Source organism: Taeniopygia guttata, chromosome 10, assembly GCF_048771995.1.
Source record: "Taeniopygia guttata chromosome 10, bTaeGut7.mat, whole genome shotgun sequence".
Lineage (NCBI taxonomy): Eukaryota > Metazoa > Chordata > Aves > Passeriformes > Estrildidae > Taeniopygia > Taeniopygia guttata.
The window spans coordinates 12,208,256-12,225,163 of NC_133035.1; the positions used below are offsets into that span (position 1 = coordinate 12,208,256).

At 41.0% G+C, this 16,908-nt stretch overlaps 3 protein-coding genes across 9 annotated transcripts in view; 2 read left to right on the forward strand and 1 right to left on the reverse strand.

The window, feature by feature from the left end:
* TMC3 (transmembrane channel like 3) overlaps window positions 1-6,148 on the forward strand; it is a 28,728-nt gene extending 22,580 nt beyond the window's left edge. For both annotated transcript variants that reach the window (XM_030281871.4, XM_072934145.1), the window contains 7 exons: window positions 35-163; window positions 992-1,102; window positions 1,510-1,635; window positions 2,962-3,040; window positions 3,238-3,280; window positions 3,871-4,168; window positions 4,894-6,148. In XM_030281871.4, the coding sequence (XP_030137731.3) occupies window positions 35-163; window positions 992-1,102; window positions 1,510-1,635; window positions 2,962-3,040; window positions 3,238-3,280; window positions 3,871-4,168; window positions 4,894-5,734 (1,627 nt within the window). In that variant the 3' untranslated portion in view covers window positions 5,735-6,148. The remainder of the gene's footprint in view (window positions 1-34; window positions 164-991; window positions 1,103-1,509; window positions 1,636-2,961; window positions 3,041-3,237; window positions 3,281-3,870; window positions 4,169-4,893) is intronic.
* Window positions 6,149-6,759: 611 nt separating this feature from the next.
* On the forward strand, window positions 6,760-11,890 carry STARD5 (StAR related lipid transfer domain containing 5). Its single transcript, XM_030281870.4, has 6 exons — window positions 6,760-6,926; window positions 7,084-7,133; window positions 7,235-7,367; window positions 8,683-8,800; window positions 9,808-9,901; window positions 10,427-11,890. Exons 1-6 carry the CDS (start codon window positions 6,837-6,839, stop codon window positions 10,572-10,574), a joined length of 633 nt encoding a protein of 210 aa, XP_030137730.3. The 5' UTR covers window positions 6,760-6,836; the 3' UTR covers window positions 10,575-11,890.
* Window positions 11,891-13,748: 1,858 nt separating this feature from the next.
* The window catches only part of IL16 (interleukin 16), a 40,421-nt gene continuing 37,261 nt past the window's right edge, over window positions 13,749-16,908 (reverse strand). For all 6 annotated transcript variants that reach the window (XM_030281863.4, XM_072934147.1, XM_072934146.1 and 3 more), the window contains 5 exons: window positions 16,699-16,882; window positions 16,397-16,498; window positions 15,470-15,722; window positions 14,467-14,592; window positions 13,749-14,218 (listed from right to left, as the gene is read on the reverse strand). In XM_030281863.4, coding sequence (XP_030137723.4) covers window positions 14,025-14,218; window positions 14,467-14,592; window positions 15,470-15,722; window positions 16,397-16,498; window positions 16,699-16,882 — 859 coding nt within the window. In that variant the 3' untranslated portion in view covers window positions 13,749-14,024. The remainder of the gene's footprint in view (window positions 14,219-14,466; window positions 14,593-15,469; window positions 15,723-16,396; window positions 16,499-16,698; window positions 16,883-16,908) is intronic.

The following is a 16,908-nucleotide window of genomic DNA, read 5'->3' on the forward strand; positions in this document are numbered from 1 at the left end:
ATATGATTGATATGATATTATATGATGTTTCCAGGATGGGAGCTTTCTTTTCACCTTGCTTACCAGCATTCAATGTGCTCAAGTTGATTGGACTCATGTACCTGAGGAGCTGGGCTGTGCTGACGTGCAATGTACCACACCAGCAGGTTTTCAGAGCATCTCGGTGAGTCAAAATGAGAATGAAAGATAAGGAAAAAATCAAATGCAGGCAATGGAAATATCTTTCTTCAATATGAAGAAAATTACAGGAGATTTTAGCTTTAAAAGTTGACAATCAAATTTCACACTAACACTGATAGCAAAGGTCTGAGGAAAAAGATATAGTTAGTGAGAAACTGGAGGGCTCATGAGGGACGGTAGTTGAAGATATGCAAGAACTAAAAAATATGTCAGGGAATGTTCCTAGATAGCTATTATGGCCTAACATAAATGCTTTAATTCCATACAAATCTGACAGACCACAATAACCTATATGTATTAACTGCTGCAAGTCCTATTTCTTGCTGTTTCTCTCTAAAAGATTTGCAATATCTGCTTTTGTCCATTGCATTGCACAACACATTTCCTCATTTTTTTATCATTATGAATATTTAAATTGTTTTTTTTTAAATGGAAATAATTCTGGGCATCTTTAATTCTTAATAAGCAGGAATTTCTAACATTTTGTTAAGATTAATTGACTTCTGATGATGTTCTTTTTCTTCCCCAACACAACTGGGCAGTAAGGGTGGCTTTTGTCAAAGGGTGCAACCCTTTCTAACCAGTTCTCGAACTGCAACAGTGGTATCTGGAAAACATTGCAAATAGAATTTTGATCATTAAGATCTGTTTAAACCATCTCTGTTCAGACTTTCTAATTATAGCAGAATGATTTTCATCTGTCAGACATAATCTTGAACTGGATAGGTAGAATTCAGATTTGCACCTTTTATGTTGCCTCTGGTTTTCTCTCTGATAAGTATAATCTGAAACATGTTACACCTTCTTGCAGATCCAATAATTTCTACTTGGCCATGTTGCTGTTTATGCTGTTCTTGTGCATGTTGCCAACCATCTTTGCTATTGCCAGATATAAGCCATCCTTAAGCTGTGGCCCCTTCAGGTAAGGTATAATGGACCAATGAAAATCGCAAAGATTTTACTTCCCCCTCTTCCAATAAGCTTATCATGTTTCATAATACACAAATTACACATTTTTAATTTTTTTAATTTATAAATTAGATGTAAATTCAAAACAAGTTGAGAGGACAAAGCTTTTCTGCTACCAATATTGTATTGTTTATGGTTTAATAAGGTGAATAGGTCAAAGTTCTGAGTTGGTTTGCTTTATATATATAATTTAGTTAGTTTATATTTACACTGAGAAATCTCCCAAACATCACTGTCTTGTGTCTTCATTCAAGCACCCTCCAAGCTTTTTTATTATTCAGTGCAACACTGCTTAACAAATATACTCAGGATTCCTTACAACTTAATTTTACTTTTTTTTTCCTCCCACACCTCCTATAGTGGTCAAGAAAAAATATATGATATTGTTTCTGAAACGATTCAAAATGATTTTCCCACATGGTTCAACACAGTGATCACTTACATCAGCAGTCCTGTGGTTGTCCTCCCTGCACTACTACTGTTATTGTAAGTATTTTGGGTTTTGTAGGCAGGTTGAATTGATTGTTTTAATAGTGGCCTTATCTCTGGAGAGTCAAATGTAGATACAAAGAACAAACATTGCACTGTTGTAGTTTCATCGAGCACAATTGAAAACACAATTCCAACACCTCACTGAACATGTGGTAGGACCAGACAGGAATTAAAGTATGTTAAAAAGACTGTCAAAAGGAATTTCTCCTTCTGGGATTCTTTGTTAGAGCATGTTCGATGCATTGTGTCAAGGCTTGCAGTGCTGATGCTTCCAGGAAGTTTAGGAACCTTTTCCCTCTTAAGAGCTCCTCAGAAAGAAATTTTCCATTTCTTCATGGTCATTGGTTCAGTTTCTGACAGTGAACAGGGCTCAGTCTGTCATTTAAAGAAGCTACTCAGTCATCCTGATTTATGACAAGATAAATCAATTATGAAGGTCTGCTCTTAAGTGTTAATGTAATATAATTTGCTGCAGTGGAAGTCTTTTCTTATTTAGGTTATAAATAATTGTTCACAGTTGGGAAATAATATTGATTTTGAGCTGTTTGAAATTCACTTTGCTTCTCTGAAAAGTTCTATTATGTTTTTCTTGTATCTCTACCATTTTCTTCCTGTGAAAACTGCAGACAAAGGCAGAGTTTGTCCCACCACTGGCTTTTCAAATCAGAAAGATCAAAGCAACACTTCTTATTTGTAACTTTTTCCTCTAAGGTCCCAGCCATGTAATATTTACAAATTTAAGTATTCCTTTTGAATACTTCAAACTGACAGCTAAGCACATATGTAATTGTTTGTGGTATGAAATCTAGCTATAAGACTTTGTCTGAAAGCCAGTGCAATCCATTATGTCAGGCCATAATCTGCCAGAATCCCATCTCATCTGTGGCAGGGTAAACAAGGTGTTATTTCAGCCAGCCAACAAAATTGCATTGGTATGGTTGTGCAAACTCAGCTGTAACTATGGTGTCTCTCTTCTGTAACCTTGGACTGGGAAAAAAAGACAAAACAGCATTTGTCAAAATTATTTGTCTAGAATTAAAAACCCACAACAAATAAAACCAATTGGAAGTACATCCCAGGTTACACGCACAATGAAAATACCCACAAAAAACACAGGTGAAATTAGAACTGCTCTTAAATCTGTTTTCAGTTTAATTTCTTTCATCTGTTTGCTTAAAAGAAGGCTGTAATCCATTATTGCAATAAAAGGAAATGCTACAGAGCAGTAGCTGAACTTGTACCTCATTTTGACCCACAAACCCTCAAAAGGAAACTGTCAAGAATGTCTGAAGAGACTCATATGACCCCTTTCACTTCTAGCATGCTAATCTACTACCTACAAAGTATTGCAAGATCATTAAAATTCACCAACAATCAACTGAGAATGAAGATACAAACAGTAAGTATGCTGAAAAGCACTTTTACATGTAATTTGAGGGGTCTTCAGTAAAGCATGAGCCTAATTAAATCTCTAAAGTCACTTCTAGTGCTTCACAACATAAAACAAGTATTGTATTTTTTATTCTTGCAGAGTAGGGGATTTATTCTCTAATCCATAATAATTTACACATTCTCATTCTTCTGAATGTATTTTAGGAAAGAACCGAAGATAAGAAAAAGGTGGTTCAGATGGCAGTAGGTAAGTTGGCGACCCTTAGAAATGCCACTATTAATAAAGCCATTTTGATTTCTCATACATAAAGGGAACTACAATTACATTTTAAAAACTGTATATCCTGTAGAACCCTCCTTTTAGATGGTTTCTGAGCTCAGTTTGACTTAATCTTGGCAACATTGAAAGATATTGTGTGTAGTTTAAACCTGAATTCACCCAGAATCTTTGGACTGGGTATTTTCTTGCTTTTATCACCAACAGGGAAGAACCTGAGATGCATCTTTGATAATTCAAATCATCTCAGACTTTGCATGCAATTCAGAGGCTGGTAGGCAGAAGAAATATTGGCTTGTTGCCCCTTTTGGAATCCTACATTGCAACATTCAGTGTTTTTTCTGTGTCCCCAATACTCCATCTGCTATGTACTGCAGTATGAAGATCTACCCCTTTATCACCACGTCTCCCAGTGTGACACCAGTTTCTCTTCTCTAAACATAAGGGATTCTGTTGGCCTTGGATCCCTGACTGAAGGGGGAATTCGAGCCACTGGATTTGCACAGCAGTTTCTAAATGTAGAGACCTGGAAAGTTCCTATAATATTTTTTTTTTTCTAGCCAGAATCCAAAATCTGGACGCTAATGACAAAAGACCAGAGCAAGAAACTGATATTATCAGCCAGGAGTCTTCTGTTTGGTCCTCAACACCCCGAAAGAATGGCAGTGTCCTGAACTTTGAATCTCCTGTGAGCAAAGGCACCAGAATACAAACCATTTCCCAGTCTGTGCCCCAAGCTGTGCCAACAAGTGATGTTGTGAGACCTGCCAACACAACTCCCACAGCTTCGACCTCTTTAACACCAGCTCCCTCTGTGTCAAGTGTACAGAAACCAAGAAATGATCATATCACAAACAGGTAAGACTGCTTTGGTTTTGAAATGGTATTTATTCCAGCAGCTCCATGCCATACCTGTTTATTTACAAAACAGCTGTGCATTCAGACTGTCTGGAGCTATAAGACAGCAGAGTAATTTTTTAAAGGCAGATTCATTCACTGGTACTATTGATATCACTGGTGACACCACATCCTTAATTTTCCCTTAACAGAGATTGGATTATAAACCTTTTGAAATTATGTAGCTGATGGAGTTTACACACAGCTCAAGCAAAGGTAAATACTAGACTTGCCCTCAAGCACATAACTAAAATACTTTGTGCAGGATACCATCTCCATGAACAAAACAAATACGGAGTGAAGGAACTCTCAGCAGAATGTCTGTGCAGCTTTAGTTGCAAAACAACCAGTCTGGCACATCAGAAGATGGATGCTTTAAACTGGATTGGGTTATTTATCAAGTGGATAAAGAACAATTCTCAGAACAATAAGAAAACAGAAAGGGAATATAACTTGAGAGGACAATTGTGTTACCTTTTCCTCGAGAAGAACAAATATATCTCCTAATTTCTAGGATATGTTTCTCAAAATAGTTCTAAAAGTTTGTAGCAATGGAGATATGATAATCTCCACTTTTTCAACCTAGTCTTTGACTTTCAGAGGAGTGAACTCTTTTATATGTTTCGATTCCATTAATTGATAAGTGTGTATATCAATATTTCCTCTCTCTTTCTTCCTTCCTAAAGATACCCAAGTGTTGTTCATAGAAGTGCAAGTGAGCTGTGCAAAACAAAGCCCTACACACCAGTGACTTTCAAAAAGCACACTGAGGATGTTCATTCTGACCCTCTCTTCAGAAAAGCCATTCGGCAGGTAAATTCCGATGCCCTTGGGGCGGGGGCTCCTGTATTTTTGGGATGCAGACCATATGCCACCAGGTATTTTCTGGTTAATGAAAACGAGTCTCGCAAAAAATCGCTCCGTTCTACCTCCCGACTCCAAAGGCATTTCAGAAAGGAGGAATCAGGAGACATTATTGAGTTGTATCCACGCCACATCAGAAGATACGTGGTCCGAACACCACACCAGATGTATTCCCCTCATCCCAGTGAAGATGAGGAGGATGAAGAAGAACTTGAGAAAGAATTCATGAACAGATCCCATCGCCCTCGCTCACTGTCTGACCTTCACCCGGCATCACGGTTTTACATTGGGGATCACGCTGATGGCCACATTCTAATGAGCAAAGATCTAGGCAGAGTGCATTACAAATCCTGGGATGATGGTTTTGAGCAGGACCTGGACAGGCCTCCATATGCTTACAAGAAAGTACACCTGAACTATCCTGAGCCACGTGTGAAACCAAAATCAAAGCAAAAGCTGGAGCAATCTCTAACAGAGTCGGATTCCATCTCCATTGAATCCAGCAGTGATCCACAGAACAGCAGCAATGACCAGTACATCCAGGTCATTCATACCAAGGACAAGTACCCAAAAACTGGGGGAAAAGTCACCAAAAAGAAATCTAAAAACAGTGTAGATTTAAGTATGTCTGAGCCTAGTGAACTGGTGTGCTCAAATGTCTGAGAAAGTGCCCCAGCCTCGTTGTGTTTTGAGCTGGTTTATGTGCAGCTGTAATTTACTTGCTGTTGGAGGTCTGTCAGAGTAACTGCGACATAGTTTTTGTAAGAATGGTGTATATAGCCACTCGAGGTGGGAAAATTCTTGTGTTTTACTCTTAATTGTACCTTGCTTTAATATCACAACTGATGTCGTGAATTTTAGAAAAGAAGGTTATTCCAATTTATTCCATACTGTTACACTGTCAAAACCCAAAATCTCTGCCTACTGGAAAATCAAAAGCCATGTACTTGGGGCACTGTAATTAAAACAGTACAGAAATACATCAGATGAGGCTCTTTTTATCTGACGCAGCCAGAGCTGAAGATGCTTCCTGAATAAATTCAGCAGGGAATCAGCTTCCTGTAAACGGAGCTGCTACTTGGAGTAAATCTTGATGTGCCTTTTTTGAATATGCTGTGGCCCAAACAAATCAGGAAAAAATATTAACTAGACAGAATAGTGAGTTTCTTTAGAGTGTATCACATGGGCAGGGGAGTTATTTGACAGCGTGAGTCACGCTTGTAGATTAAATCCTAGATCCTTTTATTAATTTTCTGGCGAACCTCAGAACAGCTGGTAAGCTTCACGGTGGTAAACTTTCGATCCGCTGCCTTTAAAAGACTCACTTCATTACGCGTAGTTTCCAAATCTTTCGCGTCTTTCACACACCACTGCAATTCCGCACTTCCTGTAGATACTGAAGATCGCTCGGTTGGTTTTTCGCTCGTTTCCGCGTCGCCGGGACTGGGATTACACCAGCGCCGAGCGCGGGGCGGGCCCGTCTCTGAGGAAGCCCAGCTCCGTCCCTGAGGAAGCCCAGCTCCGTCTCTGAGGAAGCCCAGCTCCGCCTCCAGCCCCGCACCCGCTCCCACATCCCCGCCCTGCCTCCCCCGCAGCCCGGGCCCTGCCGCTGCCCGGCCCCGCGCTCGCTGTGCCGTGGGGCGCGGTCAGGCCGGGCCGGGCCGGGCCGGCGTCACCCTCAGGTGAGGGGCGGTGCCGCCATCGGCCCAGGGGCGGCGCGGCGCGGGCGCTCAAAGCGGCGCCGCTGCGGCCCCGCCTGCCCGCCATGGACTGCGCGGGGCGCGCTGAGGCGGCGGCCGAGCAGCTGCAGCTCTACCGCCGGGACCCCGACGGCTGGCGGGGCTGCCGCAGCACGGTGGGTCGGGGGGCTGCCGCAGCACGGTGGGTCGGGGGGCTGCCGCAGCACGGTGGGTCAGGGGGCTGCCGCAGCACGGTGGGTCGGGGGGCTGCGGCGAGGAGCGGCGGGAGCCGTCCCCGCCCGGCCCGGGGACTGAACGCTTCCCGTCCCGCAGGGTGAGGTCGCGGTGTCCTGGCGACCCTCGGCGGAGTTCGCTGGCAATCTGTGAGTACGGCTCGTTGCCGGGGCCCGGGGTCCTGCCCGCGGTGCTGCCGGGGCCGGGCAGGGTAGAGCAGCGCCGTTCGGTTTCGTTCCGTCCCCCGCAGGTACAAGGGAGAGGGCGTCCTGCCCGCCAGCCCGCAGAAGGTCTGGGAGTGCATAAAGCCGGTGGCCGGCGGGCTCAGGACCAAGTGGGACCAAAACGTGAAGGACTTCGAGGTCATCGAAGCCATCAGTGATGTAAGTTCCTTTAAAACTGTTCTGGCGACATTTTACAGCGTTGGGCCTTATGAGACAGCCGATGTTATGTGCAGGGAGGTAGCAAGTCTTAAGTTGTATTGTGCTGAACGATGCTGGGTTAAGAAACCTTTTTTTTTAGGTTTTGTTTTTTTTTTTCTTTATCCTTTTCCATACATTTTATTAAGATATGTAGGTGTATAGCTTATCATTCTGAAAGGAAAATTATTCTTGGCTAAATACTTTATATTTAAAATATGCAAATGGATAAAAAATATATATATGTATAATGTTAAATATATAATATTAAAGATTCCTGCATTATGTTGTTGTTAATGCTGCAAATCAAGCTAAGCATGATTGTTTCTAGCAAGCTCAGTGTGAGGGAAGAGGAGGTTTAGAGAGTACACAGACTTAGCTAAGCAGTGAAGCATTCACGTCATCAGCCATCAATTCCAGCCCCAGCTTTCACCATGGCAGCAGTGACGCTGTGCCCTGCACATCACACCCTTCCTTTAGCTGGCCTCAGCAGCCAGTGCTTTGTCTCTGTCATTAAAATGGAGATGCTGCACTCTGAGCAGACAGATGAGCAGGGCTGTGTAGGAGCATCAGCTTCTGCTGCCACACTTGGACAGTCTAATTCCTTTTTTTTTAAAAGCATGTGGGAAAATTAAAAGGGCATTGGATCCCCAATCTGAAGTGGTTGGAGGCAACCAGGTGCAAACACAACCGGTCCCAGAAATGTTTGTGGAAGTTCCAGGAAGTTTATTTTTCTTGTGGGAATCCTGTAGGCATTTAGTATTCACTATAGACAATTTCAGGAATGCTGCAGCCTGCCACTTGAAATTCACGGACTTGCCAGCACCTACCAGTGTGGTAGAAACTTCCGTTCTGGAGCCAATCAGGGAAGCAGATGGTACCCTTAATGTTTGTGCAGTGTAACAAACTGGGTTATTAAGTTGCATCCTGTGTATACTACACAAAAAAGTTACCTTTGCTAGTGTCTAGGGAAGGACAAGGGTTTTAATTGGCCTAGGAGCACAGATGTGCCAGATTTGCATTTCAGCATCCCTTGTGGTATCTGTTCCCTCTGAACATGGAAGCAAGGCCTCCTCACTCTGGCTTTTTCCTGTCCTTGATTGATCATGGTAGTGCCTTTTGACTGTGCTGATTGACACTTTGTTCAACAAAGGATGTAAAACAACACCTTGATGGAGTTTAGAAAGTACAACTAAAAGAGTGCCAGAAAGTACAGGGATTTTTCTGCTGTACTTTTGAAAACACCAACTCTGACATAACTCTGTTCTCTGATTTGCAGACTGTCTCTATATGCAGAACCACGACCCCTTCAGCTTGCATGAGGATTATTTCACCGAGGGAATTTGTGGATGTAGTAATGATGAAGCAATACGAAGATGGGACGATGCTGTCTGCTGGTGAGGCACTTGTGTTCTGAACAGGTTCATGTTACATTTGGAGATAACCAACAGCTACTGGAAACAACTATAAAATAAAGCTACCAGAAATAAACATAAAATTAAAATTATGTAACAAGCTGTTCAGTAGTTGTTGACCTGATCTTGATCAGAAGAGAAAATAGTAATCTCTCTACATTGCTGTTCCTAGAATATATAAATCATCTTAACACTCAGATAATGGTAAGACTGGCCTACGCTTTGTTCCCTTGCTATGCTTTTGAGATTGAATAAGTATTTAATGTACTGTTAAATTCTGGGTTATTTTGAGTGCAGGTTTTTTTTTTTTTGTTGTTTTAAGAGTTTACAGAACTTTCAAAAAGGAGTCTCATTTAGGCTAAATCCTGTTTTAACATTTTCTGCACAGGTTTCAGTGAAGCCATTGAAGAAAGGTACCACTCCTGTATGTGAAAAGAATTGGTTTTATGAAAAAAAATAGTGCTGATTTTTATGGGGCTGCCACTTTATAGAAGGATGTTTCTTTGGATTTTCACTTTCATTCTGTTGTTTAACTGTTACAAGTCTGAGCTTTTTTTGCCCAGCTGTTCAGGTGTCCCATTTTTCTATCCTGTTCAGAAAAGCCTTGTCAGGAATTTGTATACTTGCCAGAGTGCAGCTTTTCAGCAGCCGAGTGATGTATCTGTGAGATGTGGATTTGTTGGAAGCAGCCCAAATGACCTCTCAAGAAAACCAGTGCCCTCACACAACATGGGCTTGATGAAACTGTGTCAAATGTCAATGCTTCTTCCTTCAGAGCTCAGTAACAGCTGCTTTTAAGTTCAGCACTTCTTTAATTTCCCCATTCTAAGGCCACAGTGGTTCCTTCTAATTGTCTTTTTTGAGCACTTGTCAGCCCCACACTGAAGAGGTTGTACTGCATTTTTTGCTTCCCATCTGGAGCTCTGCCTACCAAGGACTCTTTCCTGTGTTCTGGAAGAATGACACTTCTTCAATGCTTTTTCTTTCAGCCACCAATGTGGAACACCCACTGTGTCCTCCTCAACCAAATTTTGTGAGAGGTTTTAATTATCCTTGTGGCTGCTTCTGCATACCTATTCCAGGGTAAGAAACAACCTTCTTGAATGTTATAAATTCTAAAGCCCTCCTTATCCCTTGTGTGGTGTATTTATGTGTATATGGCCACATGTGTTGTGCAGCCTCTTGGCAATGGTATGTTTCTGCCTTCCCAGTAATCATTATGACTGAGTGCCCTTCTTGTTCTCATTTTTGTGCAACAAATTAGTTTGTCTTCAATACTTAAAGGGATGTCTTCAGTGTTACAAAAAGTGTTATGGTGCAATTCTCCCTGACCTCTTGAAATTCAGAAATTCAGCAAAACATACAAGTATGGTCTTAATTTTTGGGTAAATGATTATCTGGTTGATTTGCCATAATTTATAGACAGAGTCATGTAGGTTATTAGGGCCTAGATAAACTTAAATTTTGTAGCTACATTCACTGAAATTTGTCTGTTTTGCTTAAAAAAAGAAAAGCTTTTGGAAGTATCCTAATACAAGTAAGAGTCACTGAAAAGTTCTGCAAGCTCTTAAACCACTGTCTATAAAATCACTTTCATTGTCTTTGCAGGGAGCCAGACAGGACTGAGCTCCTCACTTTCTTTCAGACGGATCTTGGTGGCTATCTTCCCCAGACAGTGGTGGATTCCTTTTTTCCATCTAGCATATCTGGATTTTACAGCAACCTGACCAAAGTTGTTAAGGCATTAAAAGCATGACAAGACAAGCTGCTGACATCTCCAGCTGAGGGTAGGAAATAACCTGTCAGCTCAACAAAATACAAAGTTGGTCTCAGGGCTTTTCTATCTGTTAAGATAGAAAACAAGATGACATGAAACAATGAACTGAGTACAATACATTTTTAAAACAGCAGTTTCTGTGTGACTCCATGCAGAGCAATGCATTCTTACGTAACATGAAAATCTTCACTTTAATGATTAGAAAAATACCACAGGCTGGAAGAATCCTGGAGGCAGCAGTGGTGACTACAGGGAGAAGACAGATCTGTTCTTGCCCACTCTTTGTCAATGTCTGTGAGGTGAAGCATTGCTAAAATCCACTTAACACCACAGCCAGGTGAAGGTCAGTTCTATTTGGTCTCCGAATCTCCCTGTAGATTCCTGTGGAAAAATGTTTCTCCCCCAAAAGAAGATGTATCCCTCCTGCTGCCAGCACTCCTAGAGATGCTAAATTGCCTCAGTGGGTCCAGCCAGCACATTGTGAAAATCAGAACAAATGGGATTATGTAGAAGATTTGACTTGTTTGCTCCAGCAGACATCAATACCGATGGTAAATATGCCGTAAGTGCTTTTTTTAAAGTCATGGTCCAGCAGTGCTAATCAATACACAGGTGTGTGGGCTGGCAGACACTTACCCTTTTCCCCTCTCTGGTACCAAAACCAGTGGTTTCACAGTGTCATGACACAAACTTAACCAAAATAGAGGCAATAAAATAAGAGCATTAAGCACTTTACTTGCCATTTTTAAAAAGGCGTATGAAATGACCATTTTGAACTGTATTTGAATGGTTTTTGGTTTCCTGTGGGGAGAGGCTTTAACGGGTAAATAATCTTTTCATTAGTTTTGCCTTGACAGGGATAAGGACAATGCTTTTTTCTAAGACTGGTTTGCCTCCCAGCATTACATTGGGAAATCAGCACCTGATTTTGTGTGCCAAGGTGTGTCCATTTTAAGAGATTTCTGTGGTGCTGGTTGCTGCAGGAATGTCAGACATTACTATGGATTACATATAATTACAAAACTAAAGCTAATTGGTGAGTGAGGAAGTTAAATGCAGGTTGTGGTTTTACTGTGGTGATTCAATTATTTAACAAGGTTAATATGCTCTGCTTTCTGCCCCTGTATTTTTTTATATTTGGTATAGGGCATGGACTTGCACAGTAAGTTTCCCACTGTAAACCTCACCCTATGAACTAGTTTTTCAAGGAAAGTGTTTTTAGTCCAGTCTGCTTTGTATACAAAGATGTAAGAACCTGTGTGAGTGTGGTGAAATAAATATTTTTTTGTGCTACATCTTACTGGTTTTCCTGAATCATCCTTTGAAATGGTTCCTCATACACCTGTTCTGCCATCAGGGAAGCCAAACAGCTGCTTAGACCTCCAGCATCTCTTGGAATTCAAGGCAAAGAGGGAAAAAGGGGACATCCCTGATGATGTCCACTACCTAGGGAAGAGGTGTTTTGGTGAGAACACTTACTCTCAAGGTTCTCTGTCCTTAGTTGGTCTTTCTTTCCAACTGTTGCTTTCTATATTTAGGAGGAATAACAAGTTCACTGAGAAATTATTTGGGACTTGATACTACAGAGGCTTATACATATTTTTGTAAGTGTACGGAAGTTTTTTGGCATGAATTAGAATATCTTGGCAAGTCTTGCCAGGATTATCATGAGTATAATTAGCAGAAAGTTCAAGAAGTGCAGCTGAGGTCGCCACTCAGTATTTCTGCAAGTAATGCAAATTATTTTTGCAGATAATGTGGCTTCTTATTAGCTATTTATAATTTTTTATTGCTTTGAGCAATAAAGGTGGTGAGACACTTCATGGAATAACTTAAGAACCCCTTTTCTAAGTGCCCATCACCTTCTATCCAGAAATTAGGAGCCCTTCATATTGAGACTTCTGCCCTGCCAAATTGGAGCTGGAAATATTTTGGGCAAAGACTTTTGTGTAGGTACCAGTTCAAAAAAGTATCAAAAGATTTGCTCTCACATTTTTCTCTTATTTTGGTTGCTACCCAAGTAATAATATTTTTGGTGTGAGATAGAGGTTATTTTTTTTGGAAATTGAGCCCAGTAAGTGTTTGGAAGTGTGGGGACAGATGGCTTGTCAAGAATGTTCTTTCAAGGATTAATTTACACTTGCCTTGTGAGAAAAGGCCACAGCAAGTTTAATGCCTGGATTTAATTAATAACTTCTGCCTATCTTCCTTCCCTTTCTCTTAATGTTTTTGAGGCATTTTGAAGCTGCTTTTGAGAGATTGTGTTAAGTGTATGGAAAACAGTCCTGAGCTTCTTAACCTCTTCCTGGTGAAATTAGGTAACCAAAGAAGGGTAAAGAAAATTCCCATCTCCAGGAAGGTGAGCAGCCAGGGTTAATAACCATATCAGCCATCTGGCTCTCAGGGAGTCACTACTTCCATCCTGCCCTTGCATCTCTCCCTTTAATGAAGCAGGTCAGAGAAGACCAAATGGGTGCATAAAACACCATCTTGCTATAGGTACCTGTGCTGCTGGTAGAATTCCATACAGTGCATATAGGAAGCAATGTTTGAAGCATAGATTTGTCTCCAAGTTATTAGCCTTTGCAGAATAAACATTTCAGTTCAGAAGTACTTGGATTCACAACTACTCCTGCTGGTACTTACCCTTGTAAAATTAACACAGACATTAAAAGAAAAAAGTGTTAGAAGGTAAGGTTTTGTTCTGAATGGCCTTGTTATTCTCTTGCTGTAGTCCTCTTGAGACCTGGCCAGAGGAAGGGAAACATCCACCACATTACCCTCAGTTTCTTTCCTGGCCCTTGAAATACCATGAGAACTCCTTTCCACCCTGTGTTTGCCTGCTGCAGTTGAGATGGCTCTGTCAGCTGCTAGTAGAAAGTCACTTTTACAGGTTTTGGCTGTCTTGAATGTTCTGTGTCTTTAATAGGAAAGCTGGAATTTTCTAGGGAGTGTTTTGACAAACAAAACAGCAAGCCCTTTCTCTGCCATACCCATTCTCTAAGGCAGTGTTTAATTGTAGGCTCACAGACACATTTCTTGTTGCTGGGAAGGTAAGGTAGGGAACAGGACTTTTGGAGAGTAGCACTGAAAATTTAGCACAGGATCTGCTTGTGATACTTGTTGAGTTAATAGCTTAAAATAGGAGAGTACTATAGCTGTCATGTATTTTATTACAACCACTATATTATTAACAAAGCCATTATTTTATAATTATACACTTTTTAACATCTGATTCTGAAGGTTGAAATAAGACTCATGCCCATTTCCTGCACGTTTTAGTTAATCCCAGACAGCTTTTTTTGTAACTGGCAGTAAGATCCAGTGTAGTCCTTGTGGATGCTTTCTGAGTATCTTGCTGTGCCAGCCAAGTGCCTGCAAGTAATAAAATCCTTTGTTTGAATATTGGCAGTAGTCTAATCCCTCCTCTTACAAAGTTTTGGATGAGTTGCTGGAAACAGAGCTGCCGTTCTTCCTCTTGATGATGGCTGTGATGGGCCCATCAGGTAATGCCTTGATTACGTTCCATGCCTCAAAACGAGTGAGTCCTTGCATGGCAGTTGTGTGCACTTGTAGGAGCTCATCACCAGGCTGAACTGGGCTGCTCTGTTCCAGTGCAGTCCCTGGGGACAGAAAAGGAATTTTTAAAAATTATTTATGTAGAGGAAACCTTAATGGATCTTTCACTTACCACTGAATGGATCACCAGCATGTTTGCTTTGGACCACCTGGTCCCAGCAGGCAACAAATTACTAGCACTGAACAATATAATGCTGCATTTGCAACAATAACATTTCCATAGTTATAAATCAGCAGTCAGTTATGAACCCCACAGGTCAGCTTGAGTTGGGAACATGTTAAGTGTGTTTACCTTTAAATATCCTGTTGATAATGATGGGTTTGTCTCCCTGAATAGAGCCTTTCCCTCCTTCCAGACTGAATCCTAAACCAGCAGATGTTTTTTCTAGAGTTACAGTGCAGATTGTATCTCCGGTGGCTGGAAACAAATGGAAAGTTAACCACATGGATAGCACACAGTCTAAAAAGCTCAAACATCTGTTACAAAAAAATAACTTTTGGATTGTTTTCAAGGGTCCTATAAACTGCCATATGAAAAAGAAAATGAAAGCTTTTAATTTCTCATTTTGTCATTTTAAGGCCCTCTGGGAAGCTCAGGAAAGAAAGTTATGTTTGAATTAATGGCAGAATGGAAATGTAAGACGTTTACTGGAATTATAAGAAGCTGTTAAATGAACAAAATCTAAGGGATATATTTGACTTCATATTAGTTATGAAGTTGTTATTGACTACAAGGCTGCTAATTTGCAGTATGGAAATAAAGCTACAGATCTTCAGATCATGCTTAAAAAAAAACCAAAACCAAATCAAAACACAAAATATTTCTGAAAGTGAAATATTCTGCAAAACTCTGACCTTGCTGTGTTTCAGATGTAGCCACCTGCTATATCAAACAATAGCATATTTGTTCAAACTGAAATTCTCTTTCATTGAGAACAAGTCTTGTAATAATACTAGAATAAAGAATCACTGTTCACTGAGTTGTCATTGTACCTTCAATTAGATGGTCTGTTACAATAGCCATCTTTGTACATCTACAGAAATCCACATACAGAATCATGCTTGGGTTTTTTAAGGCATTCTTTTATTTTAGAAATCCATTAATTCTTTCCCTTTTCAATAAAGTTATTTCAAATATTTCAATGTCTATTTCAGGAATATTTTATTAACTGTGCTGTCTTTAATCAGGGTTCACAGATTTATGTAGCTTCTGCTGGTTTTATGAACACCTGGATTTCAGGTGATGAGTAAACACTTAGCAAGTGGGGGCTGCAAGATAATGCCACTAAACTTACCAGACTCTTGTGAGGCATCACTTGCTACTGATGATGTGCTAGAGCTGATTGAAACATTGAGATTTTTTGCTCCATCTTTGGATTTTCTGATGACAACAACAGCTTGTCTGGCTTGCCGGGCCTGTCGCATGATTGCTGAGGCATCACTGTGAGTTGCACCTTTCAGAGACTTCCCATTAATGGAGAGTACTTCATCTCCTTTCTGAATTGTTCCTTCCTGACAGGCCAGTCCATTGGGAAATACTTTGTGAACCTATTGAATAGCCCAGCCACCACACACACGCAAGGGAAGAAAAAAGGACATCACTAAATCCCTTAATTAACACCTTACACCATGTGCATTTTTTATTCTTTGCCAGGAATAAGTTGCTTCTATCACATTTCAGGACAGAGGATGAATGAATTTGCCCAGAGAAGTTTTCCTGTGCACATCCCTCCTCAAGCAACCAGGGGAGGAGTTTGCCCTGGTACCAGATGGCTAAAGCCATGCTACCTGTGCTATGTACCTTGCATATTCTACTTCCTGACCCTCTTGCTGCTCGTGAGAGGAAGGAGGTGTCACACTTACTCTAACCTCCAGACCCCTGACATGTTTTCACCCATCCCATTACTCCAGACCTGCATGGTCTTCTATAAGCACGTGAGTAAGGTGTTGGTTATTTCCTGCTGAGAGCTGTGTGTTCTGCCTCAGGTTTCACAGCTGCTGGGGAGGAAGTGCCCGAGCAAGCAGGACACTGCAACCAGACACCTGGAGAAGCAGCTCTGTGCAGAAGGAACCTCTTTTCACCCACTATGGTCCTTCCAACCCTATCAATACAGCTGCTTGCTATGATTATCTAAAAGCCAAAAACTATAGTAGAAAACCAGTAAGGTATATATTTTTAAATAGAGCATTGATTTGAGAGTGTTTTTTAAGATGCTACTTACTGTTACCACTTTGTTTTCTAGATCAATGCCCCCTGCCAGGCTGAATCCAAGTCCAGTGTCTTCTTCTTTATGCAAAACTGTAACATGAATATCATCAAGTTCCTAGGCAGAGAAAGGAATAAAGTCAAGAACTTCCCGGAAGATATGTCACAATGATTGGAAAGTCTGTTGTGCATTTTTTAATGAGACTTAGTAGCACAAGCATAATATTAAGTTGCAAAAATTACCAGACACATTCATTCTACAGCTTTCTGAAAATCATGCACAAAAAATAGGAAAAAAAAAAACCAAAACAGGTTTACCTTTAAGGTTTCTTCGTCTAGAGCTTTGACTTCCTCTATAAGTTTTACCAGCTCCTCGGGGGAAAGCAGAGAGATGACTGACTGCCCCAACACACCAGATGCTTGAGGTGAGCCCTGTTCCTGTTTGTCTTCCTCCTTCCCTTTGTCTGCCAGGCTCACCGTGTATTCTCTCAGCTCCGAGAGGCTGTCCCATTGTGACAAGAACAAAAA